This window comes from Lupinus angustifolius, chromosome LG08 (genome assembly GCF_001865875.1).
Source record: "Lupinus angustifolius cultivar Tanjil chromosome LG08, LupAngTanjil_v1.0, whole genome shotgun sequence".
Taxonomy (NCBI): domain Eukaryota; kingdom Viridiplantae; phylum Streptophyta; class Magnoliopsida; order Fabales; family Fabaceae; genus Lupinus; species Lupinus angustifolius.
Genome location: NC_032016.1, coordinates 9,923,934 through 9,951,774, shown reverse-complemented (window position 1 = coordinate 9,951,774; position 27,841 = coordinate 9,923,934). Strand labels below are relative to the sequence as shown.

Genomic DNA, 27,841 nt, shown 5'->3' with positions numbered 1-27,841 from the left:
TCCTTCATTTATATTAATATCACATTATAGCGCCACAATGCATGTTCAGCCCCATCTTCTTCCCTTTTGACACTCTTCTGATCAGCCACGTATTCCGGGCAAAATCCCAATACCAACAGGTTTTCCAGTTGAGCTCTCCCCTTTTCTGGACAAATCTTACCTGCCAGAAATCACTGATCTTATGCCTTCGCTAACAGTAGCAGAGCTTGAACATGAAACTCGGGGAAGCCAAAATAAAAAACATACTTGTTTAAGCCTTTGAAGAGAAGAAAATAATTGGTAGATTGATCTTCTCGTACTCTTAGTGAGGTTTGAACAAAGATTAAATAGCTGGAATGAATAACAACAAACCACTAAGATAGAACAAGTTTTCATACTAAGATATCATGATATATAATATGAACATATATATACATATCTTTTAAATAAAATTTGTTGGGGCCTTGTTTGCTCGTCGATCCCACCACTAGCATCAGAATCAGAAATTTCGCAGGAATGGTTAAAAGTTAGCAATAACTCTTATTTTAATTTGCATAATTGGTTATGCTTTTGAGACCTCTTATTAGTACTTCAAGTTACTCATAACGCATTGATTCATATGAATGATGATTTTAAAAAAAACTGAGCATTGAAGCTTGTTCTATTTTTCCTTTGTTTATGGTACAAATTTTTATAAAGCCACTAGGATTTTTAATTGAGTATTGATGATGAATTGCTTAAGTGTTAAGTACTTTTATGTTGAATCTGTATGTGTATTATATTTGTAAGTTTGTATTATATACACGATCATCAGTTTAGTAGCCATCCCGCTATTGCGTTTTTGGGATTGGCCGCCACGATCTGAGATTGATAACTATGGCTACAGTTTTGTGTGCTATTTTGTTCGACTATTTAAAAGATCTTTCTAATTACCATACTGGATTAGAAAACTACCCTTCATTTGTTGGAAGGTTTTACATGCCTTTTCAAGTGTGAATGGGAACTCTGATCTGTCCTATCTTCTTGTTTAGGGATATTAATAATTATCCTTTTAAATAAAAAATTTATTCAGGATAACGACACACGTTCTATGCAACCAGAGACACGGCGGTTTCTCTTTTCAATTCTTACTATTTTCCACCTTTTCTCTTTCCTAATTTATTAAGTATCTTATTTTTCTCCTCATTTTCAACGCTTTCCAGGAAGTTCCAGGGTCTTCGATTTTAAATGCTCTGAAACTCTTATTAAAGATCAAATATTTTCTCCTCTACCACAAAATTAACTGAGGGCTGGTTCTGACCTTCTGGTAAGAAGATTATGACTTATCAAATATTTGTTTTGGTTAGATTTTTGCTACCTTTGATTTACAAATTCTGTATTATCTTTATTTTTTGCAGGATATTGTTGAATCTAGGCCTTCCAGTTTTCGTATATCTTCCCAAGAGTTCGGTATTCTTGACGATTCCAGTGAGAAAACATTTTTATGTGGGACAGCGATGTCGATGCAAAGATATGTTTTTGATGGAGAGGCTAGAAAGAAGCGTCTTGAGCCAAAAACCCTAGTTGCTTGTCTAGAGCAGAAATTGGTAATTGTTTCGCCTTACTTCAAATCTGCTCTGTTCACCTGTAACTTACCACCCCCTCTCATGTGGTGCCTTTGGTATTTTGCATCCAAAGATGTGTTTCTTGTACAATGCCTTAAAACTTCAAAGGTTGACCATGTGTTACCTAGATATACCTGTGATGCAGATAAATCTTGCATAATCATTAAAATATTAATCAATGGCATTGGATGGATCGATTGCTATTCTATAGATCTTGTTTGTGGAAGTTGGGGTTTTGTGGCTGTGTGATTTTATGGGTATCTTTAAGTTAGGTTTATTTTTGGTTGATCAATTGAACATTAGCATAATATGTCACATGTTATTAACTAACCGAGTTTACTTTGGATCTTGTTCATTAACTGTTCCAAAGGTTCTACCGGATCTTGGCATAGCTGCCACTAGCTATAAATGTTACAATTATTGGATAAGACGCCCCTTTCTATTTTTATTGGTATTGATGAGAAAGTATCTAAAAGGGTAGGTTAGAATTACACTCAATAGTCAATAGTTCTATCTTGGTTTGACTATTTTCATATGTAGACATGTACATAGATACCAAGTCTGCAGGCGCACAAGGATAGAAGATGAGAAAGGGAAATTAGCGTGAAACAGATTAAGGCATCTATGGATGCTGAAAAACCTATCCAATTCTCATGTATTTTCTCTTTTTAGGCATTGGGATGTTAATCCAGCACTTACAAGAGGTGCCAGCTGTACGAAAGTCCATGGCATATCCTGCATGTACATGTACAAGCATCAAACCTGATTTTATTGTGGCTAACCCAAAACGAATGGTTCTCTAAATTAATTCTTTTGATTCCTACTCATGATGACATATGGATTTCCTTTCACATAGGCGAAGGCATGTCTTGCTGACAAGGATGCTGAAGCATTGAGGTGCCAGAAGCTGTTGATGGAAGAAGATGCTGCTCAGAGAAGGTAAATGTAGTGCTATAACCAATTTGTCTTTTTATTTATCATGTTGTGTTACCTTTTCCCAATCCTTACCTTTTTCTTTGACTTTTATCCAGCCTTGTTGATCAGCCCTGAGTTATTCTTTATGTTCACTTCAATTTTTAGGTTCTTGAAGAATGGCAAATTTTCAAGGGTTTATGGGGTTGAGTTTGAGAAATACAATTTAGTAGGCTAGCTTGAATTTTTTTCTCTGTTTCTCTTCTATAATTTTTTCTTGATTGTCTTTACGTGCTTCATTTTTATCATAATCCTTTACAAGGATGTGACCTTGATTTAAAGAAAATTAGGATTTGAAGTGGAGACTGAACATACACTTTTTCTTTAGTCATTAAATGGCTAAAATAAGGGAACTCATATAACCATCCATTAAACCAATGAAGCTAGAAAACAAAAAGCAAGAGAGCATTGCACTACTTGGACTCAGAATTTTATTTTATTTGATCTGAATTTTCTTATGACTTAAGTGACTTCTGATGTAAGACTATAAGTAGACTATGCTATACTATTTTAATTACTTGAGTGTTTGTAAACCTTTGTTCTTTAACTTATTCATTAATCAGAGCCAAAAAGTGTTAGAGATGCAGCTCGAAATGTACTCTTGTAAGCTAGTTGTTAAGTGTTAGTCCTCGCATTGGTTGAGTATGAGTGAAGGACCATTTATAATGACTTCTACAACCCTCCCTTTATAAGTTAGCTTTTGAAATGGAGTTAGGTTCAGTTATTCTAATATTAGTCATGCGTGGATAATTGGGCTCTTTACTTAATTATATTCCCTCATTTATAGGCAAGCTCGGATTTTGGAGAAGAAACATAAGAAAAAGCTTAAACGAAAAGAAAAGAAGGCAAAGGAACGACTTAAAGCTGCTACACAAATCAAAGAGAACAACAGAAGCACAGTAGAGGCTGTATCGCCAGCAGAAGCATCTCTGGATACACATGACTTTGAAGCACATAATCCAGATACAATTGTGAATCATGCTCCTTCACCACATGTAACGGTTCACTGCCCAGAGAGTACTGAAGTTGTAGATGGGGATCCACAGTGGAGGAATGATTCTGATACTCGCCAGAATTTTGAGCAACAGAGGTCACAAAGACATAATCGTCAGCGCATGATAGTTTCCAGGCGGCACAGGATTCCAAAATCTCAAAAGGCTGTAGCCAATGATTTGCTTGCGAGCCAGAATTCTCAAAATGCAAAGCGTGAAGCCATTCGTAAATGTGGTCCCCTCCATGAACGAAAGGCACCTCCTATTCTTAAAGGTAGTAAAGTATGGCGTCGAAAGCCTAAACCAGAAATTGGTGGGGTGATGTCAGAAGCCAGACTGCAGAAAGAACCACAGCAAGGTAAGAATCATCAAGTTTTGATAGGATCTATATGGATTCCTCTTGGCAATTGCAGGCAACCAGAAGGTAATCCTGTGGCATCTCATGCGGAGTGCAAGATAGAGAATCTAGCCAAGCAGAATAGTGCTCAGGAGAAGCCAATGAAAATTGCTTCCTTCAAGAGTGGCAACACAGTTAAGCTTTGGAGGCCAGTTAGCCAACATGGTACCAAAAATCCATTGCCAATTCAAAGTGGTGGAACAGAAGCTGATGCAGTTTATGGAAAAAATGATCAAACTTTGCCAGGTCAAATTAATTTAAGGTCATTTAATATAGATAGTGATAATGATTCCAAGAACAACCTCTCTGGTCTAGGGGCTAAAGTAGATCCAGGAAAATTCCGGATATCCAGACATGCTGCAAAAGCCTTTCTTGCACAAAGTAAGCTTAACCACTATATATATTTTTGCTGTTCTTCTATTCTACTGTACTGTCAGTGTGGTTATATGCTTGGTTGGTCTTTAATTTCTTTGATCTAACTATGGAACAATATTCTTGCAGAATGGGAAGAGGCTATCTCATCAAACCATGTGACATTGGTTCTTTCACTTGGTACTGAACCTCCTGGATGCAAGGAGGTGCAGGATTATGAATTAGCAACATGTGGATCTTCTGATGCTGACAGATTTAGCAGTCTTGCAAGTGCAGAAAACCTGTTGCCTGCAACGCCGGAGTTACTAAATCCAAACCCAGAATGAAGACTGGAAAGGGAATCAAGATGAAGTACATTCCCAAACAAAAAGCAGCTACCTAGAAGAAATGAACAAATAAGTAATTGGATTATATGATTATACATATATGGACCCTGCATAGTTTGGCTTTTTTGTGTGGATAGACAGCAGATGTTTAAGTCTTTTTTATTCCATACCTTTCCTTTTAATTATATAATAGGAGATTAGGTACTGACTTTTTTCCTTGTGTTTCCAAAATTTCGTATTATAAACTTGTTTAGCTATTTTAAAAGGGCACCTTTTATATTTACCAAGGTTTTCCCCCCTTTCTTCCTCCTCTTTTTTGGAATAATTTTCCAAAATTCTTTGTTGAGTTCTCAATTTTGTGCCTTACCACTTTGTTGCTCTAATGCCTCCGAATTTTATTTTATTGTAGTGTGTTAAGGTCTTTTTCTATACTACTAAGGGTAACCTGCCACCCTTTTGGTAAGGAATTAATCTCTTTTAGGGTGTGTGACTGTCCATTTCAACAAATGTTGCTCACAAGAATCAAACTATTGACCTCTTGATAATCCTGGAGATCTAGCGGTGTCTTACACAACTAGACTAATACTTTATTGGTGCGGTCCTTAATCTTTTGACGTGACTTGGGGTTATTTGTACCAATTTATTTCAACCTCCAATTTATTTAGAAGTAAAGTTTATATTAATGTAAATTTGCATATACTTTTTGTCCAAATCAGACGTCTCTTACCTCAAAATCTATACAAACCAAACTTACAAACACCTTATAATAAACATCCTCAACTAAATCCTAGTTTCTAGTAGTTTAGCAATTGACTCAAAATTCTTGATTTTTCTGTAGGCACATAACCACTCACCATATATAAGGCAATCCTATTTTCCATCACAACAAAATATAAATTTTTTTTTTTGTACTACTAAGAGTATTCCGTCACTTTTTGGGTAAGAAACTAATCTCTTTCGGGTTCCGTGACTGCTCCTCCCAACAAGTGTCGCTCTCAGGAATCAAACTCTCGACTTTGGTGATCTAGTAAGACCTTATACCATATACCAATGCCTGGTTGGTTATCAAAACTATGGTTTATAGGTAGGCCTATAAATCCAAACTTGACATTATTTTCCGTGTTTGGTCCAAGCACATGGTCAAGAATCTCAGACACTTCCTTAATCATAGGCCATGGAATACCGTATCTCATGGCTTGGAACCAGCATCCATAACCAACACTACACCACACACCCAATAATTGTAAAAGACACACATGTCCTAAACACAAATATGAATAAGCCACATACACATGTAACTTATTAACCTTAAAACTCACATGAACATGCCACCCACGTGTCCACTATTTTCACCGCATCATGTAACCTTATCTTCCTCCTTATGCCCATAATCCTCGTACATCAAATTTCCACTCTCAACCAATCTCACTAAAGAAAACTACAATTCAAGATACCCATCATTTTTTTCTCTAGTAAAAAGGCTTTCAATGTTTTCAATTTCTCTCCACCATCATATAACTTTAATCATCTTCTCTTTGTGAATATTAGATAACAAAAGTTGTTCCATTCCAATCACACATACACACACACAGTTTCTCAATATGTCAGGTGGGGTTGGGCCAACAAGCTATGATATTAGCCTCCCAAAAGAGCAAGAAGTTGAGCACAAAGAACAACAAGACCAATCACTCAAGAATCTCAACAAACCAAACATCACAAGCACACCAAAAAAAGCTACTTTTCTCTCTTTTCGCCAACTTAATTGCCTTGCTGTGATCATAGTCTTATCTGCAAGTGGCATGGTCAGCTTTGAAGATTTAGCTTCTGTGGTCTTATCCTTCATTTACATGTTTTTCATGTCAAAGGTTGCTTTCCCTGCCCTCCATCCTTCAAGGGAACCACCAATTTTCAACCCCAAAAACAAGGTTCTTGGCCTTTATGTATTCATAGGTGCCATCATTGGACTTTTTGCACCAATAGCTTATATCTTAGAGGGAATACTTGAGGGTGATAAGGAAGGGATCAAAGCTGCAGCACCCCATGTTTTTCTATTGGCTAGTCAAGTTTTTATGGAAGGTGTGGCATTCTCTGATAGGTTCTCAACACCAATAAGAGCCTTTGTGCCTATCTTCTATAACTCAATCAGGATTTTCACTCTTATGGAGTGGCTGAAAAATGAGATATATAAGGTTAATGAAGAGCACAATGGTTCTGATAGGAGGATCTATGTTGGGAGAGTGTTAGCAGTGGCTAATATGGCTTTCTGGTCCTTCAATTTATTTGGATTTCTGTTGCCTATTTATCTTCCAAAAGTTTTTAAGCAGTATTACTCTGGCTACAAAGAGAAGAACTGATGGAAGAGGATTATTTATGTTGTGATTTGATAGAGTAGATATGTAATTTCATTTTGATGATGTATAAGGTCTTGAACCATAATTTCCTTTTGATTGCTATATGATGTTTACACTTTACATAGTGAATGTATTTGCCATAGAGATATATGTACTCTCCTCTATGGCATATGTTGTTATTATCTTTATTATTTACATAAAGAGGTCATTTAGAAATGCATCACTCAACATTGCCCACAAGTTAATTAATCTTTTTGATTTTGAGTTTAGTGTAAATGTATGTGAATAACTGTAATCATAATCATAATCATGATTATGATAGCTTATGGTGAGGAAAAATGGGAGTCCAAAAATCATAACATTGGTTGAAGTATTTATCATCTTAATAGGAGGAAAAGAGGAGAGAGATGTAAGTGTAAACTAAATAAGAGGATCATAAGATCACATTTCTTCCATTTTACTGTGGTTAATAGTATACAAAACAGATCCAGTAGTACAATACACAGTGACAGTAATACATCTGAGTCCTTAATTAAATTAGAGAGGCATGGCTCTTCCACATATATTTAACTTCCTTGTCAATAAATGCATAAATCACAATACAGTTTTCCATCTTCTGTACAGCAATATATCTGACCTTCCAAAAAACATAAAAGTTAAGTTCTATGAAATTTAACTTTTTTGGCATCTATATGAGATGTTCCAAAAGATGCAGTTGTCATTGCAACTTTGTCATTTCTAGTATCCAAACCCCCTGCCTTATCATTATGCATTGATGCTGCATCTTAAATATTGTTACATACAACTACAACTTCATCCTGGCCAACATTTTGAGTTGAAAACTTGGTATGGAGAAATCAGACATCAGAAAGTTTCATGCTATGGTTTGGTTTGGCACTTCACAAAATCACACAGGACTGAACTCCATAAGCCTGTGCCTGAAGCCATGCAAAACGCACTTCTGTGCCCCCGTACTATCCTATTCTCGAATGCAATTTTATTAACATTGATTCTCCTTTGCTTAGGCTCTTTATTGTACAATTAAATCCTTGCAAATGGAACAATGAATATCACTCTGCAACCGAAGGCATTGTAAGAAACTCAACGTGTTGCTCGGATGAGTGAGCCCACGAAAATTCCTGATGTCATAAACCGTTTCCCCGGCTGAGCAACGATGAGTTGGGACTTAGATCAATGGATGGATTAATCTTAACTTGATCCCCCAGCAGCTGCCGGCCAACACGACTGGCCAAGACTGACTGAAAATCATATGGATCGGTAAGATGAGACCTTGTGAACTGCTTACCTAGAACATCATTTTCATTGGGAACCATTTCTGAGGTAATGTGAGACCCCATTTGCATTCCTCTAAACATGTCAATACTTGAGTCGTGATGAACAGGGCCATTCATATTCATGTACACACCATTTGAGGACAACTTTGGCATGTTTCCAATACCCTCTTGAAAGTAAACTGACTGTTTTATGTGATTACTAAATGGAATGGCACCATTGCCACCAGTGAGAGGCGTGGATGCACCAGAAGCAGTCCGAGGGCTTGATATTGGAGAAGGCGACATTCTCCCATTTATGTGCTGTGGCGATCTTGACCTCAAAAGTGGGCTTCCAATGGGAGAGACAGGGCAAGATATATTCTTTGGAATGTGTATTTCACTGTAGATCAATGACACAATTTTAGATTACCATTAGCAATGTCAGCAGCCTTGACTGTGTGCATGAGAGAAAGAGAGAGAGAGAGAGACCTTGCATGAGGATTAGTTTTCAAAATCCTTGAAGAATGAACAGCGAGTCTATCCGAGTCCAAGATAGAAAGGTTTCTCCCTTGTCCAATGCCCTGAAATTTATCAAAGATGCAAGAAATTATGATAGCAAGTTAGCAACAAGATACCGGATAAGAAACCACAGGCAAAACAACTAAATTTTTATGTTGTAAATAGCTTGGGCACCAGAGCTTTTACTCCATGTGTAATCCACGAAACAGGGTCTGAAGCTTCAGGACCCAGACAAGATCTTTCCAAAGGTGAAGTAGACTTTATAAAAGGGTGATCCAATAATTTACTGGCCGAAGGGCGATCACGCGGATTACGTTGTAGACATTTCCTAACAAAATCTTTTCCTTCAAATGAGAGACTATCTGGGATTGTTGGGAGTTCCTTGCTATTACCAATCTTGAACATGGCAGCAACCTGTCATGGTAACATGCAAAAATGTCAAGCCATAAGAAAGAGTAATTTATAAGGGTGTCTTTTATATTACAAGAAATGCAATCATTGCTTTGTAAATATATAAATATATTTACACTGTATTAAAATAATAATAATAAAAGTATTAAATAAAAGCTCTGATCAATGATCATAAATTACTAACCCCTTCATACTGACTCCAAGGAGGTTTAGTTGTAGCCATTTCCAAAACTGTGCATCCAAGACTCCATACATCCACCGCAAGGTTCAACCCATTGTTCTTTATAACCTGAATAATCAGAATGCAAATATACTGGGTCAGAAAATCAAAATGCAATTAAATATAAAAAAAAACTGAACATAAGAGGGGGGGTATTCGAACCTCAGGAGCCATCCAATAAGGGCTTCCCTTGAATGATAATGGACATGTCTGCCCTGTTATCTGCAACTTGTAAAAGATATAAGTAAGGCAGACATAACAAATCATGAAATCTTACTCATTAAACAGCAGAACCCAATTTTCATATACAACTCATTTAGCTCGATTACAGATATAACAGACTGGATAATTATTTTTTCCTAGCTTACATGTTTTGCCATGCCAAAGTCTGCCAACTTGACCCGGCCATTTGGATCTACCAGTATATTTGCTCCTTTGATATCCCTTTACAAGTTGATGCAGTATAGATATATCAGAAGTTCAAAAAAAATTAAGTATTAAATGGTGCAGCAATAGTTTAAATGAAACCGTACCTGTGGACAGTATTTTTAGCATGTAAATAAGCAAGCCCTGACAAAATTTGTTGAGTATAATTACGAATAACTGGTTCACTAAATTCCCCATATTCTTGAAGAAGTTTATATATGGAGCCTCCAGATACATACTCCAGGTATATGTAAAGTTTGTCATCTACCTGTTCAAGGGATCATTCAGCAGCTTCTGTAAGTACATTACAAAGACAAATAGTGCTGAGATATTTCTACAACTATATTGTTAAATGGACAGTCTAGAACAAATCCCAAAATAAGTCATCATCATTCACAGCAAAGGTAAAACAGTTAAGGTTCCATCTCGAAACCAACTGGCCATGAGAAGAGGAATCCGATAGATATTTAAAGCATGCCTAGGAGTATGAGTCAGCAATGTGGGACTTACTTCCCAACAAAAACATAAAAATGTGAATGCTGACATTTCGTGCCAAATTGGAATACATAAACAGGAAATGAAGGAGGGAGCTTACTGTTTCAGAACCATAATACTGCACAATATTCGGATGTCTTAAACGGCTTAATAAGTTAATTTCCTGCCAAACCATCAAAAAAAGAATTAATTTCCTGGCAGAAAACCGGTAGTTAGGTTTTCATAGCTATGTTAAACTTAAAACAACTACAAAATATAAAGATCCACATAATAAAGGAAATAAATTATTTACCGAGAAAAAATCTCACTAGATTTTAAAGGAAATAATTTACCTGATTTAATTGCTTAGCACATTCCTTAGACTTGGCATCATCTGAAAACAGAGTAACCTCCTTCATTGCACACATTTCACCACTATCACTAAAAAAGACAAACACTTTACAACAAGCAATTTTCATAACAACCCATATATAGAAAAAATATATAAAATGAAATTAAGAACTTTTGGTCTAAAGTACATACTTATTGAAGCCAAGGTAGACATGTCCAAATGTGCCTCTACCAAGCAGCTTTCCTTTTTTCCAGCGTGAGCCAGGACTCATTGGATTATCTGCTCTAGCTGGACTTCTTGGCACAGATGGAGATGTTGCCGCAGAATTTGAATGAGAGAAAGGCGAGGAATTGGTAATAACCAATGGAGGAAGGGGCAAACGATGACTCTGTTGTTTACCTTCATCAGCCCATCCTGTCTGTGATTCATTTGGTGTTCCCCCAGCTCTAGGATGAATAGGTGTGACAGCTCCACTCTGAATTCTAGAGCTTGGACCAGGGCTAGCCATTCTGGGACTAGGTACTGGAGAATACTCAGGGCTACCCCTGCTTGGTTGCCAAAATAACTGTCCTGACATATCCCCTCCCATTGAATTATGCCCAGAATTTTGACCAGAACCTGGACTAGAGCAGTGCCCAGACCCAATGAAATTGACCTCAGAATATGGCTTTCCAGAATAAAAAGCAGAGCTCAACACATGATCAGTGCCAAATGCTCTCAATGGACTTCTAGATGGACTTGACAAGGAGCTGTCAGGAGCACTGTAGAAAGCACCATGAGGAGGAACTTGTAGATTTGGAACATGGTTGCGTAAAGGCCTCCGTTTTGGTGAAGTAGAAGCCATATGATTACTAAGAATATTCGCTGGTGTTTTAGCTTCTCTTGAATTTAGCTGGGAAACAGCAGCTGATTGATCCTTGTGCGTCAATCTTCAGAGAAAAGGCAATGTATGAGTAAAGTAAAATATAAGCATATCCAATGCAAGCAATCACAAATGACCTGGACATGAATAATAAGTAATGATATAAGCAATCTAGAAGAATATTACAGTTTGAAGAGGCTACCTGGAAGGACTGCCAGCAGCAGTTCTAGTCCCAGTCTCAGATTCAGTTGCCCGAGGACTGCGGTTACGTGACTCAGCTGGCTCATCACTATCAACAGAGCAATCACTAGAAACTGAAGCAGTGACCAGATCTCCATCAAAATCTGAAGGGTTCGGCCTACCACGCATGCATGCAGGTTTTGGAAGCGGAAGAAACAATGATGGCTTTGAGCCCTTCTCCAGTCTTGATTTCGATGATATGCTAATTTCAGAATCTACTCGGCCTAAACTTGAAGGGTGCAAGCCAGGAAGTGGTAATGGCTGAGCATGAGGCCTTTCAGCAAAACTTTGACACCTTGCTACTTTGGAAGGCGAAGGAGATCTTGAGTTAGCAGGAGAATTATCTGCCTTCTCTGAAATTGTGTCATTGCCATGTCTACGAGTACGAGATCCTCCATTTTTACCACTTAGTTTAGCTTCAGATGGAATTTTAAATTTCCGGTGCAATGTGTCAATAAAACTTTCCTTATTTGCTTTCTTCTTGGTTTCTTTTGAATTTGATGAAAATTTTCCCCACCATGATGGCATATTTATATTCTATATATTGAGAAGCTGCAAGCAAGTTTCTTAAAAGGATCCCACTAGTGGTTCTAAAATATATCATTTAACATACATTTGTAGCCTGAGTTATAGATGTCATGATCCAGCAATTAATCTTAACAAAAAGCAGCAACTTTAGAGCGCGAGGCAGAAATTAATGAAAATTATGTCAAAAAGCCTGCATCAGAGAGAAACATGTACTTCCAATCAGTAAAAGATTCATATACTAATTTTTTTGTCAGAAACACACACACAAATATATAGTCTTAATCAGCAAGTCCTTATATAGCAATGGATTAACTAATCATTCTACAAGTAAATCACTCGACTCCATCAGCTAATACTTAGTTCCTGTAATCCTCAAGTTCAATAGTCAGAAATTCAGAATTAAACAACAATTTATAGCGGCCTAACCTCCTTGCTCAATCTAAACTTATGCAACATGAGTGACATGACATCTATTAATCATTGCTTAGACAAGTCTTGTATGTAGATGATAAAATTCTCAAAACTTCAATGGTTATCCAAACAGATAATGTTCATTATTTTCATCAGCTCAAATTTCTGTAGTTAGCAACCTACAGCACAAATTATCTATCCTGACTCCTGAGTTCTTCTAGTCAGATCTTCAAAAAAAAACATACACTGATCTCTCAAATCAAACTAATATACATATATTGATTACTTTCTGGTTTGTTGAAGTGTTCCAATACACAGATTCCCACATACCCAGAAAATAAAATAGAATAAAGATTCAAACTTTCGAATTCACCCACTCTAACTGAATCAAAATTATGAGAATCCCAAGTTAAAATAACAACCCATTGCTAAAAAAACCAACTTCAAACACAGATCCAATATCACAGGATTGAGCATAGGAAACAGCTAAATCAACTAAGTTGTTGATCATTAAGTGATATTAACAAAAGGGTAACAAAAAATGTTAAAAAGATGGAAACTTACTTCAATTATTGCTCAACTGGGTGAATCTGAAGTGAACCAAGTGCACAAGTTTTCAGCTCAAATCTAAGTGAGAGAAAAAGTTCCTGAACCTTGAAGAGTTCCACGAGAGACCCAAAAAGTAACATAAAACAGAAGAAATGGGGAAGAAATTTGGAGTGATTTGTTGTGAAAAATTCGGAAATGAAAGACAGTGAAAGAGATCGCGTGGAGAAAGAGAGAGAGAGAGAGAGTGAAAAAAGGGTCTTTGTCTCAATGAGTGTTGATTCTTCTTAAATCTTAATAATAAAAAATACCTAAATTATTTATTATACTAATTGACATGAAAACTTTGTTATATATATTCAACTCTACCAAAGTATTAAAAATCACTATAACATTCAAATATAGTATTAACTTTAAGTAGAAGTAGTTTATTTTCCCAATAAGAAATAACTTTTAAAAAATAAGACAAGATTTGCTAAAAAAAACATGTTTTGCCAAAACATGTGGAAATGTGTTCTTAAAAAAAATTAGTGAAATTAATACTTTTTTATTAATATTATACATTACTATACCAAATTATTAAATGGCCCAACGAAATTCATATGTGGTATATATTTTGGATAGAGTGATTTTCTTCTTCTTTTGCCTCATAGAAAATTTCAAAAAATAAGAAGAAAAAGTGCATATTATAATTCACACAATGTTAAGATATTTTTTTTAAGAGGAACCAAAATAAGTTATGTAATAATTTTACCAAAAAAAAGAGAGTTATGTAATATTGTAGCACTACACCTTCCATGGATTGTGGCATTTGGTTTTGATACAATCAAAGTTCAAACCAAAGGTATGGAAGTAAATAGGTGATAGTTGACATGGTTGGCAATAAAAAAATAAACTAAATGATGCTTTATGATTGAGTTGTATTTGGGAGTGTTTGCATCTTTTTTTGGTAGTGCTTTATGATTGAGTAGCTATCATGATATATATTAAATTAAAAAGCTTCGCCTAAAAAATAAGTGCCAAACGATTTGTTAGAATATTATATTATATAGTCCCTAAAAGTGAGTTAATACGGAGTATCACAATATAGGTACTTTAATATAGTAATAAAGTAAAGTTTGGTACTTTAATACGGAGTCTAGTTAATTGTGTTACCTTTTTTATATGTTTAATAATGTAGTTTTTAAGTATAATATCTATACATTATTACCGTAAAGATTTATACACAGTAAATATCACGATGGTTGAAAATAAATAATAAATTATGAATGATCAATGTATAAAACTCTTTCATTATTAATACATATATTTTTTTCTCTTAATTTTTTACATACATTATTCATATACATTACCTTTATTTCTTTAAGATTTAATATATCAATAATGATATGATAATAGTACTTGCATAAATATATTAAACTAAAATGGACGATAACAGATATGAACGTTATAAAGTCATCCGAATACCGAGAAATGTAATAATTTTATGAAAGACTTAGAAGTGTGAACAGAGATTTATTGTTTGTAATGCGTTCATAAATATAATACATACATATATATATATATATACTTTCATTGATTGATAAACATGCTTCTTTCTTATGGACAATTGGAGAAATCTACCATAAAAAGAATTCATTTTTCTCCCTTCTTCCTAACATAACATAGTAAGAATGATTTTATCTAAATTCTTCATATTCATTCTTAAAAGTGAGATTCTTAGAAGGATTTAATATGTATAAGAACACAAATAGATTCACTTTGAAGTTATTAAGAACAGTGGCTTAAGTAATAACAAAACTAGTGAGGCACACAACCAATAATATGGACAAATGACTTACCAATATGCACATAATCCTGAGAGCAATGCTGCTACAACATATTGATTTGTCTGTATGATTCAAAATCCAAATAGGTTGTTGCTGGTCCATGAAAGGCATACATATCATTAAGTTTATCATCTGAAGGCAATGCAGAGCCTTCACTTCCCTTAAAGTTCTCACCCCAAGGAGCTGGAGTATAAGGGTTTGAGCTAGAAGAGTCTTGGTTGACACCGAGTGAAGTTAGATTCTGTGGTGAATTCCCGGCAGCCGCCCTTCTGTTTGAGACGCTAGGCGTCGTCAAAGTAATGGATACTGATTGCTGCTGCTGCTGCTGCATCTGTTGCTGATTCTTCATAGGTGATTTGGGTCTAAGAGCCTCTATATCAGGTGTAGTAACCACAAGATGAGGTGCCTCTGGAGGTGGATTTCGTCCTCCACCTCCCTGCCAAACTTTCCCATCCTTGTCAGCAAAACTCTTTATATATGCCTGAATTTATCCAAATTCATTCACTGTGGTTAATCACTCAAGAGAACACAGACAACCAGCATCAAATAAACAAACTCTGTTGGTTCCTAAGATATAGACTAAATTCTTATCCCTGGAGGAAATACTATCACCAAAAGAGCAAAAAAGTTAAGAGATAGGTTTCAAAAATTTGTATTACTGCAGCAAGAGGCTAAAAGCATGTTATAATTACGAACTGAAGCCTGATTTATGACAACTGTACCGTATGCAATAACAGTACATCTCTACTTGTACCAGGGAATGCATGCGGAAGTGAAATAAATTTTCCAGCAAATTACTTAAACTAGAAACCTCAGGTGGTTCAGGACCTCATGTTTCTCACCCCAAATTCCCTCAGCATCCGCTTCAAATATGGTAAAAGAAAAACCATGCTTCCAGTTACTTCATACAAATTCTCCAAGTTCATATAGACAGAATTTATACATGGATACTTTTTAATAATTGCTTATAACATACTACTCCGGATATATTATAACGGCCACTGAACCAATGTTTCCAGTGGGTTAGATCCCAAAATGACACCATTAAAAATGGAGTCTCAATTAATTTTCTACATTTCAATCTATGATGCGAAAACTGTTCTCAGAATAAACTTGCTCATAATATCCTACATGAACAGATAAGATGGTGCAAAATTGACTCAACTTCTAAAGAAATGAAGAAACAGAAAAATAATATATTAATTAAATAAGAATGCGAGATGGAAAGATGAAATTGCTTACCTCTTTATTAAAGTTTGAAGATGAAAAGTCTTTACCAACAGTCAGCCAGCCAGCTCGGATATTATGATCTTCACCAAATAGTTCAAGTCTCCTCCTACCAAGAGCAAAGTGCTCAATAATCCTATACATATCTTCAGGCTTCTGTGTTGAGCCTGCAACATGTGAGCAAGCCATTGAAGAGGTGCCTTTTTCAGTTTTCCGTTAAAAAACACTGCAATTGTTAAGGCAGATATAGGAAACAACACGTTTTATCTTATACTGCTTCTACACAATTTTGGTTATGATAAATTTCAACATATGCCCAACATTTTGAAGGACAAGTAAAAGTGCTTGTCTCCTTGCCAAGACAAAGGTGGCTCTGGACAATCTGAAGCATCAAATAAAACAAGATTGATGAAAAGTGCCTACTGAAGAAACACAAAATTATTGTTGATTGACGTGCGCTATCTATTAAATTTCCTATGATGACCAGAAGCCAAAGAAAGAGCTTCTCCACTGGAGCATCCTTTCAGCATACAAGGAATATATGTATAAGAAGGTGGGATCTAAAGATCTCTTGGTTCAGATGTTGTGCCTGCTCTCTGATTCCGTGTAAAATTACTTCTTCACATTATTCTGCTCTCCAATATTACTTTGTTGCTTTGCAGCTGATTCCTATTATGGAGTCGTAACTGTTGAGGATAAGATGACATAATCTCACCAAATATGGTTTATCAATGATAGGAGAAGACCTATAGAGGCCCTCATAAGAAAACTTGACCAAGTGAAGGATAAGCCGATAGAACATGGTACAGGAAGACCAAGGAAAAATATAAGAAAAACAGTGTAAAAAGACCTTGATCTAAATAGCCTATACAAAAACTTGGTTTTATCTGAACATAGGTTTCGTTTGATATATGTGTCAACCCCACCGAAAAGGTTTTATTGTCACTGCAGCTTACATCTATTCCATCTTAGATTAAATATTTACAAAAAAATGAAGACCATAAATATGTAAAAAAAGAAAAGGCAAATTGAAGTATGAAGACAAAAGGACAACATAGTGCACGAGACTCCTACCTAGTTGGGTCTGGGGAGGGTAGATGTATGAAGGTAGATGTATACAGCCTTGTCCCCGCAAGCGGGGAGACTATTTCCAAGACTTGAACCCATGACCTCTTGATCATTCAAGAGCAACCTTACCGTTGTAATGAGGTTTTCCCTCCAAATTGAAGTATGAAAACAGCTAAAAAAAATTATTTTATATGCTCAATTGATAATACTAACCATAAGAAGGTTCTTCAGCAATAATTACGTCTGTGTCAATGTTGGCATGAATTATATGGCCATCAGTACTTCGACGAACAGTTCCTTTTATGCCCATCAAGCAATGTTCCTTAACCACAACAAAACAGTTCCAAAAGGAAGATTATTATATTTACTTAAGAATCAAATAACTGTATATAAGCTCAAATGTTAAAACAAAGCAGGAAATGTCCACAAGAAAATATTTAACTGACCTTTGAATGTTGAAATAAAGTATGTGAATCATGTCGCAGTCCTGGAGTGGCATTACTTTTGTTTGTCTTTACCCAGCATATATCTTCACACCTACGAAATCCCCACTGAAGACGCCCAACCCCCATGAAGAAGAAAGAATACAAAGAAAGAGATTAAGCAATACAGGACATCAATAGGATATTATAAGAACCATAACCAACAATTAGAGCGAAATCCTGATGGCAAGCAATAGAGGGTATCAATAGGATATTATAAGAACCATAACCAACAATTAGAGCTAAATCCTGATGGCAATTCCAACATCCAGATTGTGTACCTTCTTTAGACATTGACGACCTTGTTCAAGTCCTACACCATCACCCACCCAAAGGAAGATGAAGGAAGGCGTATCTGCTACAGCCTTAAGAAAAAAGGTAACCAAATGAGATGTCTAATTCAAAAGACACCCTTATAAAAGGAAATCATTTATATGAAAAGGGCTCCAAAACATCCAATTTATAAGGTTGGTAAAGGCTTCAATACAGCATTTTTAACCTTATAGTTCAATTGCAGCACAGAGGATTAAAAATACTTAGCACAACCAGTTAATTCAATAGGTCATAAAGGCTCTCTTGTGATGATGAAAATGCTCAAGCTAAAACAAGCCTAACAAAAGAATGAGTGGTGCAAACAGAACAATAGCGTACCTCAATCTTAAGATTCATAATTTCTTCAAATGTCCAGTAATCCATATGGTCAGCAACACCAGGGGCACGGTGCACATACTCCTCCCATGGGGGGTCTACAAGAATGACATCAAACTTTGTTCCAAAGAATTCTGGAGATAGTTCAAACTCTTTCAGATCACATTTATAATACATAGGAGCAGAAGACGATTTTGTCACAATCTCATCCTTTTTCGTTATAAGCTCCCTAAGCTTAGGGTAGTCCTCTACAACACTTGTGAGTTCAAGCTCCCTAATAAAATTCTGCGGCCGCATACCAGTATCAACAAAGTTTTGAGAATAATCATTTTGTTCACCTCTGGAAGGAGCTTTACCAAGAGTTCCACTTTTAGGAGGAACCCATCCCCCTTGAGGTTTGTCAGGCTGTGTTCCTCGAGTCATCGGTCCTATAGGATTAAAACCAGGACTAACAATGCTAGGGGGAATTCCCCTTCCCAGGCCTGATTGGTTATAATACATTGCAGGATTTGGTGAGTTCTCTATGTTAGGAGCACTAAACCTTGGGCCCGATGGCCCTGGGGTTACGGGAGACACTGCAGATGGAACCCCCATTATATTCATATCAACACCTCGAGCTCCAGGCCAAACAGCTGGAGGAAATGGAGACATGAAGACTCCGGGGGACATTGGGGGACCCGGTGCAGGTGACATACCATGGGGAAGAGGTTGCATTGGCCCAGGTGGAGGAAGGCCAAGAGGTCCATAGGGTGATCCCATCATCGGCAACGGCATTCCAACCTGCTGGTTGTCTCTCCCAGTAGGCCTAATCCTTCCTCCTCTGCCAACCCTATTCCCTTTCATTCCCTGCGGACCAGCTCTGTTAAAGGATCCCGATTCCATGTTTTCATATTGAGGCTGTGAACCACCACTACTAGAACTTTGTACACCAATACTATGACCAGATACAACACCTTTCTGACCTCTCCCTCTTCCTCCATTAACATCATAGTCATCATCACCGTATCTCTCCTTCATATCTTCACTTGGTAACCCTGAACCAGATGAATCGTTCATTCTTGATCTTTCTTCCTGACGATATGCCCATTCTTCATCATTAGCACCCGATTTGGCATTGTACTGTTGATTAGCTTCAGTTCTCCTGGCAAGGTTGGACACAGATTCTGTTTTCCCATGGTTGTTGAGTTGGATCTCTATCACATCATAATTGGCATTTGAAATTCCAAACTTCGATGTTGCTTTAACAGCTTCCCCCCTGATTATATCTTTTCTACCACCAGCCCGGCCATGAGGCCTTTCATTGTCGATCCTGTCATAACCATGTCTAGGAAACTCCCAATCTCTGTTGTGATCCAAGACACTGTCGTCGCCTTTTGAATCGCTGTCAATACTATTTGGTTGCCTCCTTTTCCCAATTTCTTTAGTATTTTCCCAATCCTTCTTCCTGTCATGCCAAGTATCATCTTTTCCCTTGAATCTATCATCCTTATAGACATCATTTTCAAGGTCCTTCCTTTTAAAGCTACTACTTCTTTCATAGTCCATCTCTGAGTTTTCTGAATCTTGATGCCATTTACCAGTCATCTCAGGTGTCCAAGATCTGTTTGAGTTCCCAGTTTCTCTAGTAGTTTTATCCCTAATCCGCATATTCCCATCCCCATCTGCATTTAATGGCCTATCCCAGCATTCAGCAGCGTTATAACTGGTGGGCATTCTCTGGTGCCTCGACTTCTCTGTTCTGTCCCTGTCCAGTTTGTTATCTTCACAACCAACATCTAGCGGCTCTAACCTGCCGCCTTTACTCTTACATCTCTCGGAATCAGCTTTTCTATCATCTCTACTATTAGATTTGACAACCTTATCACTGCTGGGATCCACTACCTTGGTTTTACTCTCCCCATGTTCATTTCTAACAGATCCACTCCTTTCTCTAGAACTCTCCCTCTTAGCATCAGAAGATTTACCACTTCTGATATCACCTTTATCAGAAAAACTATCCTCATTCCTCTGGACAACATCCGCCTCATCCCATCTCCTTCTCGAACTCCTGAGCTGTTCAGAAGAACCATAACCCTTCTCTCGGCCGCTATCAATCTTTTCAACATATCTATAATCCTTATCCACCTTCTCAACCTGGACATTGCGCGACCCATCATCCTTGATCCTAGTCCTATTATGAGAACCATCATGCTCCAATTTCGCACTCTTATCTCCATTACTATTATCCAACTCTCCATCCTCATACCAACTGCTCAACTTATCAAGTGCACTCTCCTCTAGCCTCTTCTTCAACTGTTTGGACCACGAATCATAATCATTGTTGTCATCACTATCGGCTCGGCTTAATCCACTAGACCTCTTCCTAGTATCAGTTCTACTACTACTACTACTACTACTACTATTATTATTAACACTATAGAATTTCCTTGTTCCAGTTCCATCAGAAGCTTCTTCAGCCTCTTCCACATACTTCATTGACCTGTCATCCCTCTCGCTCGTGGAATGAGGACGAATGTTGTCAGTGGAATCCATTGCGAAATAGGGAATTCAAATCAATAAAACCTAACCGAATTCGTATATCGAGTTATTGAAGAATCAAGCCTAACTAACCGTGTGTTCAAAAAGTGAATTGAAGAAATAGAGAGAGAAACAGAGAGAGAGAGGATTACGGTTACCGGAGAAGTTGAGAGAGTGACACAAACTCACCGCTCTTTGCTTTCTTCTGCCTCAACCAAAACAAATCACAAGTCCCCAATTAGATGCAATATTATATCATAAATCATCGACTTCTAATACTTTTCTTTAAAAGCCAATAATAATTTAAAAAAAAAATCAATGATGGATGATTATTAACTGTATAAAAACTCTTACTTACACTATTAGGATATAGATATTAAATCAGATTCCATGTACAAATTTTATTCATCGATGTATGTTATTTTATTGTTCTTTTTTTAATACTGGAATGGTGACAAGAATAATACTCTACAATGTTTCCTGTATTTTATTGTTCAATTGTTTAGTAGTACTAGAATAGTGTGTTAATTATTTTGTAACCAGATTTTCTCATAACATCAATGAAGTTTCATTTATTTATTTGTAACTAAAATAGAGTACTGAAGCCTCTAATCAATCAACAATAAATGATAATGGTTCAGGTTCAGGTTCAGGTTCACAGTATATATCTCCCACAAAGTATGTACATACAACCAACTTGTCAATCCCTTTGTATCCAAGAACAGATGAGATGGTGATTATCTTCTCAATAATTCAACAATAGATGCATAATCACTCACCACAATCACCTTTCCTAACACGTTTTTTAAAATATTAAATTACAATTATACCGCAACACAATAAAATGGCCTAAGCACTTTGCAAATCTTTTAATTTATGTACCAACAAGATGTTGGTTTAGTAGTATAAAACCAATTGGATCCTCATGGTCGAGAGTTTATTCATGTGAACGACATTTATTGGATGGACAACCACAAACCTCAAAAGAGAACCCAAAAAGGCGGGAATACCCTACTCTTAGTAGTGCAAAAAAAAAATCATTTAATTCATGTGCTAATATCCCCTCAAAAGAGAACCCATGATTTCTCGTGAATCAGAATAAGGTGTTCCATTTTGTTTAACATAAGGTTAAAGCTTAATGGTTCACAAGTTAACAAAAAGTACAGAAGGTGATCTCAAATATTGTCATTCAAAAATCAAAAAGACTCAACAGGCTATCATTTCATATACAAAATTTATTAACAAAAAATGGACGACTACTTTTTTTTCCAAAAAAGTAATCTGTTCAGCCTCAAGAAGGAAAGAGGGAAGAATAATGGAATCTGTCTACTTGTCATATGTGATAGAAAAAATAAATTATACAAAACGAAAATTTTGAACTAGCATTGTGGAACCTTCCAGTCAAGGAAAGCTCTCCCAAAAATAAGCGTATGCTGTTTAAAGTGGCAAGCACACGGTATTCTTTAGTAAAAGGCGAAAGAATAGTTAGCTTTGTACTTACCACACAGCTCCGTGCTTATAACACAAGATAGCTCTCTGCTTTTATATTGTATCCACTTTATTCCACACAATACACTGCCCAGTGTGGGACTTTGGTGGAAAACAGTAGAAAAACAATTTCCAATCAGACACTTCACTCTGGGTTCTGTCAGCTGTGCCGCTTCCACAACCACAAATTAACGCTGCTTCATCTTTGATCTCACTTTCATATATCTTTTCTATAGCATACTTTTCATAGTAATTGGCATCATAATATCTAAAAGCGCAGCATATTCCGGGAACAATACAATTAGTTGCAATAAACTTGAGAGGTCGTTCTCAAAATTTTCCTTTATCAATTTTGTTTTAGTGCTTTTGGAATTCATATGATTGACAAGTTAGAATGACTTAAGAAGCCCAAGTTTAACTGCAAGTCTGTAATATTCAAGTTTATTTTTTCTTTGCACTAGATGTGACTACAAGTCCTTAGTTAGTACATTATCATGGTGATTGCACCCTTCATGAGTTCATTATTAACCAAAAGAATCACAAAGGAACCCACCATCATTTTCCCTATTGCCTAACCTTTCAGTGAGCTTTCAATTCAAATTATTTGAGATCATGTTCAAGGCATAAGCTGCTTCATATCATTTCACAGCAAATCTTAAAACATTCATAAATAACAAAGCTACACATAAATAGTGTCCATACATGACGAAATTGATTGGTGGAATTGTGGACACTCAATTTTCTCCAATCTATTTGCTACAAATGATATCTTGGTAATTTTTTATTCATGCCTGAGATTTAATAAATATTCTGTGACCTTATAAAAATATTTGGTCAAGTATTGCAGAACCAATTTTGTATCTGATCATGTATCTTATAGTGACCCTATCTTCTATTTCTGAGTTATTTGCTAGCATAGTTGCATCTCAGTCATGACTCCTTCACTTTTATTGGCACCCTCGCATCTATGTCTCGGCGTTTGCTCAGACAAACGTAATTAAGATAGAATTACGTTAACATTGTCTACCAGAAGTTAAACACACCCAATAATGAAAATAAAAGAACGGTGTTAAAAGCCAAGATAATAGAAAGTAAATACATCGAGAAAAATTGAAAGGCCAAAAGATTCGAACATGTATTAAAGAGGATTCCAAAGAAGGAAATCACTTTAAAAAAATAACGAAGTATAGAGCAATAAATTATACAGAAAGAAATATTTGAAAGAAAAATTTAAACTATTATTGTAAAGCCTTCCAGTAGAGGAAAGCTCTCCCAAAAATAAGCGTATGCCGTTTAAAGTGACAAGCACACGGTATTCTTTAGTAAAAGGCGAAAGAATAGTTCGCTTTGTGCTTAACACACGGCTGCGTGATTTTAATGCCCAATGGCTTTCTTCTTTTATAGCACAGTCACTTTACTCCATACAATACACTGCCCAGTGTGGGACTTTTATCGAAAACAGGTGAAAAAACAATTTCCCAGTTTCAGTTCTGTCATCTTCGCTTCTTCCACTCAATAATCTCCCTCATCCTCATATTCGGTTTTTCTTCATTTTTAAAATCTCACTTCCATATCTATTCTATTACAGACATATTAGCTCTTAGTATCTCAAAGAAAATGATGACGAAAATTGGCCTCTACACGTAGAAGTTTGCTTCTACAAAGAGTGACACCAAAGACCTTGAAATGTTGGTTTATACTGTGTTATACAAATGTAACCTATTTCATTTGGATTCATCTTGAAACACCCAGGTCCAAACAGCATATTAGGAACAATACATTTCTAAAGGCTTCATTTTTGGGAAACCCAACTTATCCTTACGTTGTCACTTATCTTGTAATATTAAACTTAAGGGACATGTGATTGAAGAGTTATAGAGTTACTTGGGTTTAGAAATCAAACAACATTGGTCTTTTGTAAATAAGATAGCTAGAGAGATCATGTTTTATTGACCCAAGAAATATATACATTCACCAAAAAGAAGTTATAGGTAGCAAAAAACAATAAGAAAGATGAGAATGATTATTAACACCATTGGCCCTAACATTACTAAAGAGTACAATTGAAAATCAACTGAGCATTGGTTCTGCATTAAGTTAGAGTGAAGAGCTTATGCAGAAGCCACTGCACTATCAACTTTGTTGTCTTGCCCACCCCATTTACGCATTCGTCGACTCGTTTCTTCCACCTGCAAATAATAAAGAAAAAACAGTGACTATGTTGCTTAGTATGTGAAAACTTATCCATAAGCAGAGAATTTTGGTTTTGGTTTTGGTTTTCTTGTAACACAATTAACACCATTTCCAGTATCATATTGCAAAAGGGCATCATATCATACCTCTTTCTTCCAATTGGTTTTGTAAAGTATGAACAAGAGTATCAAGGTCTGGAGTACTACTCCACATATCATACCTCCCCATAATCCCTAAACATGAAACAAAATTCAGAATCATTAGAGAGAGTTCTCTATTTCTTTCTCTTATTTTTTGTGGATTCACTAAATGGAGAAAAACTAGTTATGTTATACCAAATTCATGATTTTTTTTCCGATTTTGAATGAGGATTTGATGGAAATAGAAGTAGAGTAAACATACCTTAACCCCGAGATTTAGTTTATAACCAAGAAGGAACCCCATTGGAAGGCCAAACAAGTAATAGCAACCGACATTGATGTAAGCCACAAGCCCCTGCCACCCACCTCCAACCGCAACACCTGCATGAACGATTTCAGCCTTGCTAATTACAAATAGGATAAGATAAATCGATGACTCGTTAACTACACTTCACGAGGAAGGTGCCAAAAATTTCACCATACCTGAAATCACTGGTTGAACACTGTTTAGTACCATTGTCACAGCAAGGAGGTATCCTAGCTTCGAAACCGCATCTTGCACAGTCTTACTGCTGGTGAAAATGATAGCAAAGTAGTCTCTAGTTATCAAAATTACAGCCATGAAAAAGATCCCAATGAATAGAGACTGAAAAACTGTCACATAGACCGAGTATTTCGTAGCTCTTGGATGTCCAAGTCCAAGTTCATTGGAAACTCTAACACTGAAAAAGTGAACCACATAACAAAGACCAGAATCAGATTTAGAACAAAGAATTTCATTAATCACAATATATAAAACAATAAGACATAACTTTTGTATGCATACCTGATAGCAGCATTTACACCAATAAAGAGCATGCCTTCCCATCCATTGTAATTCATACTATATAACATCAATGAATGCATTAGAGAAAGAATAAGTATCATGCATAATTTCAATAACTAATACTAACTAGTGATATTACATATTTCATATGCAGCATATAAGTTCCACTATGAAAGTATGATCTTACCATATAGAGAGAGAATCAACAGCAATGATTGCATTATCAAGGTGGCCAGCAAGAACAATAACACTCATCATATACCAGACTTCAAGGCAAAGCATTACAGCCGATGCAAGAGAGAGCCTAACAAAAGCCCAAATATCCTTAAAAGCCAACCATGATAAACCATTCCATCCTTCTTTACACCATCCCACTACGTAAACAAGTTGAGCCACTGTGATTCCCCAACTAGTGATATTAAACGCCACCGCTGCACCGGTTAGGCCCCAATCGAATACGTAAATTAAGAGCCACAGCATACCGATGTGCAAAATTAGAGCCACGAACCCAACCCACGCAATCACGCTAACCTTACTTTGAGCTTGAAGGAACTTTTGGGTTGGGAAATTTAAGGGAAGTGAAAGGAATTGAGGAATTACTAAAAGAGCGAAATTTCCAGCAAGATCAGCGATATCTTTCTGTTGGCCAAGAGCCTTTAAAATCGGAGCAGCAAAAATGTATATTGGCAAGAGTAAAATACTGGTGGCGAACAAAATTACCCACGAACGTTGCATATAAACACCAAGCAGGTTAACTTGCCCAGCACCATAAGCTTGACCGCAGAGTGTCTCTGTTGCGCTTCCCATGCCAAGCTACAAGTTTTGTTAGAGTAACATCAGGTTATGTTCTTGACAAGCAACACTTGAAAGTTAACAAGTACAATTTCAACAATTTTGTTTGCAATAATAACTATTGATAAGTAAGCAACACAAAGTAACAAATGCACTGGAAGATAAACTTGATACTGAAAAATTAGATGTGGCCAGGAAAAAATATGGTGCACAAATGCTTTACATCTTCATAACCATTATAAACAAAAGCCAAATACACAAATTCTACATGATCATTCCTTTGGCCTTCTTACATGATAAAGAAAACTAAAGTCATTAAATTTGAAATTTTAATCAGATAAGATAAAATCAGTTGAAATTTACCTGCAATCAAAAGAAGAAGAAAAAATGATTATGGGGTTTAGCAAAATTAACAAAAAGCTCAAATGAGTAGAAGGAATAGCAAACAAACAACCAAAATGTGGGTTAAACAACATATATATTTAAAACCATTTGAGAGAGAGAGAGAGTAAACACCAAACCAAAAAAGATTTGAAATTTAGCAAGAAACTCTGGCTACCCTCAAAGGAAAAATGGAAAACATATAATGGGGTTCAGGTAAAATTAACAAAAGCTCGAACAATGAACCAAAATGAGTGTGTCAAACAACATATACACTAAAGAGAGAAAATAAAATACGAAACCGAATAAGTGAGTAAATAACTAACCATGAAGCCGAAAGCGAAAGTACCAATAACAGAGTTAGTAAGAGAAACAGCAGAGAGTTGAATGTCACCAAGATGACCAACAAAGATGCTAGTGATTGAGTTAACACCATATTGACACAATATGTTGAAAACTATAGGCAATGCAATCTCCCACAGTTTCACTGTTTCTATCCAAAACACCTTCTTCACCTCCTTCAATCCCTTCACCGCCACATAGTCACCATCCTCCCCCACCACCACCACCTCCTCCGCCACCCCAACACCATTGATCAGCAGAGGAATGCTGTCCATCACCGTACACGTGTGTATGGTAGTAGTGATTGAATGTTGAAGTTGACACAGGTTATGGAACAACCTCAAAAGTTTGTTACGTAACGTTAGGTATTAGTGAATCACTTTCTTATCTTCAATATCCTCCATGCACCGTATATATATACCTACTTACCTACTCTACTCTACTATAACTAAATGCACTTTTTCTAAGGATTCCATAACTAGCTACTTTAATTTGAATGTTTGGTGCATCAACAATATTCAATCCTACGTTACAAGTTTCAATCCTAAGTCTTTTTTTTCTTATTATAAAGTCGGTTCTTTTAATGTTTGTTATTAATTGATAGTTAGGGAATATAATTTAGCTTATTCATACCTTAGACTTACTAATAATT

General features: G+C 36.3%; 5 protein-coding genes across 9 annotated transcripts; 2 read left to right on the top strand and 3 right to left on the bottom strand.

Moving 5' to 3' along the window:
• Positions 291-4,946, top strand: LOC109354625. Its single transcript, XM_019597247.1, has 5 exons — positions 291-1,285; positions 1,377-1,565; positions 2,440-2,522; positions 3,343-4,325; positions 4,446-4,946. The coding sequence occupies exons 2-5, from the start codon at positions 1,476-1,478 to the stop codon at positions 4,640-4,642; spliced, it is 1,353 nt and encodes a 450-aa protein (XP_019452792.1). The 5' UTR covers positions 291-1,285; positions 1,377-1,475; the 3' UTR covers positions 4,643-4,946.
• LOC109354630 lies at positions 5,976-7,238 on the top strand. Of its 2 annotated transcripts, none has more exons than XM_019597251.1 (2): positions 5,976-6,154; positions 6,187-7,238. In XM_019597251.1, the coding sequence occupies exon 2, from the start codon at positions 6,244-6,246 to the stop codon at positions 6,994-6,996; it is 753 nt and encodes a 250-aa protein (XP_019452796.1). In that variant the 5' UTR covers positions 5,976-6,154; positions 6,187-6,243; the 3' UTR covers positions 6,997-7,238. The 2 variants fall into 2 exon arrangements, with proteins under 2 accessions (XP_019452796.1, XP_019452797.1); XM_019597252.1 differs by having other exon boundaries at positions 5,976-6,157; positions 6,190-7,238.
• LOC109354622 (mitogen-activated protein kinase kinase kinase YODA-like) lies at positions 7,415-13,558 on the bottom strand. Of its 2 annotated transcripts, none has more exons than XM_019597240.1 (12): positions 13,275-13,558; positions 11,734-12,489; positions 10,861-11,598; positions 10,671-10,758; positions 10,439-10,501; positions 9,951-10,111; positions 9,786-9,861; positions 9,580-9,639; positions 9,382-9,486; positions 8,961-9,200; positions 8,757-8,848; positions 7,415-8,667 (listed from the first exon to the last, which is right to left on the bottom strand). In XM_019597240.1, the coding sequence occupies exons 2-12, from the start codon at positions 12,297-12,299 to the stop codon at positions 8,139-8,141; spliced, it is 2,718 nt and encodes a 905-aa protein (XP_019452785.1). In that variant the 5' UTR covers positions 12,300-12,489; positions 13,275-13,558; the 3' UTR covers positions 7,415-8,138. The 2 variants fall into 2 exon arrangements, with proteins under 2 accessions (XP_019452785.1, XP_019452786.1); XM_019597241.1 differs by having other exon boundaries at positions 11,734-12,426.
• Positions 14,996-21,229, bottom strand: LOC109355485 (methyltransferase-like protein 1). 3 transcript variants are annotated; one of them, XM_019598673.1, is made up of 7 exons: positions 20,049-21,229; positions 18,514-19,994; positions 18,144-18,227; positions 17,827-17,931; positions 17,594-17,702; positions 16,328-16,479; positions 14,996-15,566 (listed from the first exon to the last, which is right to left on the bottom strand). In XM_019598673.1, the coding sequence occupies exons 1-7, from the start codon at positions 21,040-21,042 to the stop codon at positions 15,129-15,131; spliced, it is 3,363 nt and encodes a 1,120-aa protein (XP_019454218.1). In that variant the 5' UTR covers positions 21,043-21,229; the 3' UTR covers positions 14,996-15,128. The 3 variants fall into 3 exon arrangements, with proteins under 3 accessions (XP_019454218.1, XP_019454219.1, XP_019454221.1); XM_019598674.1 differs by having other exon boundaries at positions 18,514-19,998; positions 20,302-21,229; XM_019598676.1 differs by having other exon boundaries at positions 15,541-15,652.
• Positions 24,441-27,576, bottom strand: LOC109353576 (protein DETOXIFICATION 35-like). The gene is made up of 7 exons (XM_019595912.1): positions 27,174-27,576; positions 25,862-26,487; positions 25,675-25,731; positions 25,332-25,570; positions 25,111-25,229; positions 24,855-24,941; positions 24,441-24,704 (listed from the first exon to the last, which is right to left on the bottom strand). Exons 1-7 carry the CDS (start codon positions 27,462-27,464, stop codon positions 24,627-24,629), a joined length of 1,497 nt encoding a protein of 498 aa, XP_019451457.1. The 5' UTR covers positions 27,465-27,576; the 3' UTR covers positions 24,441-24,626.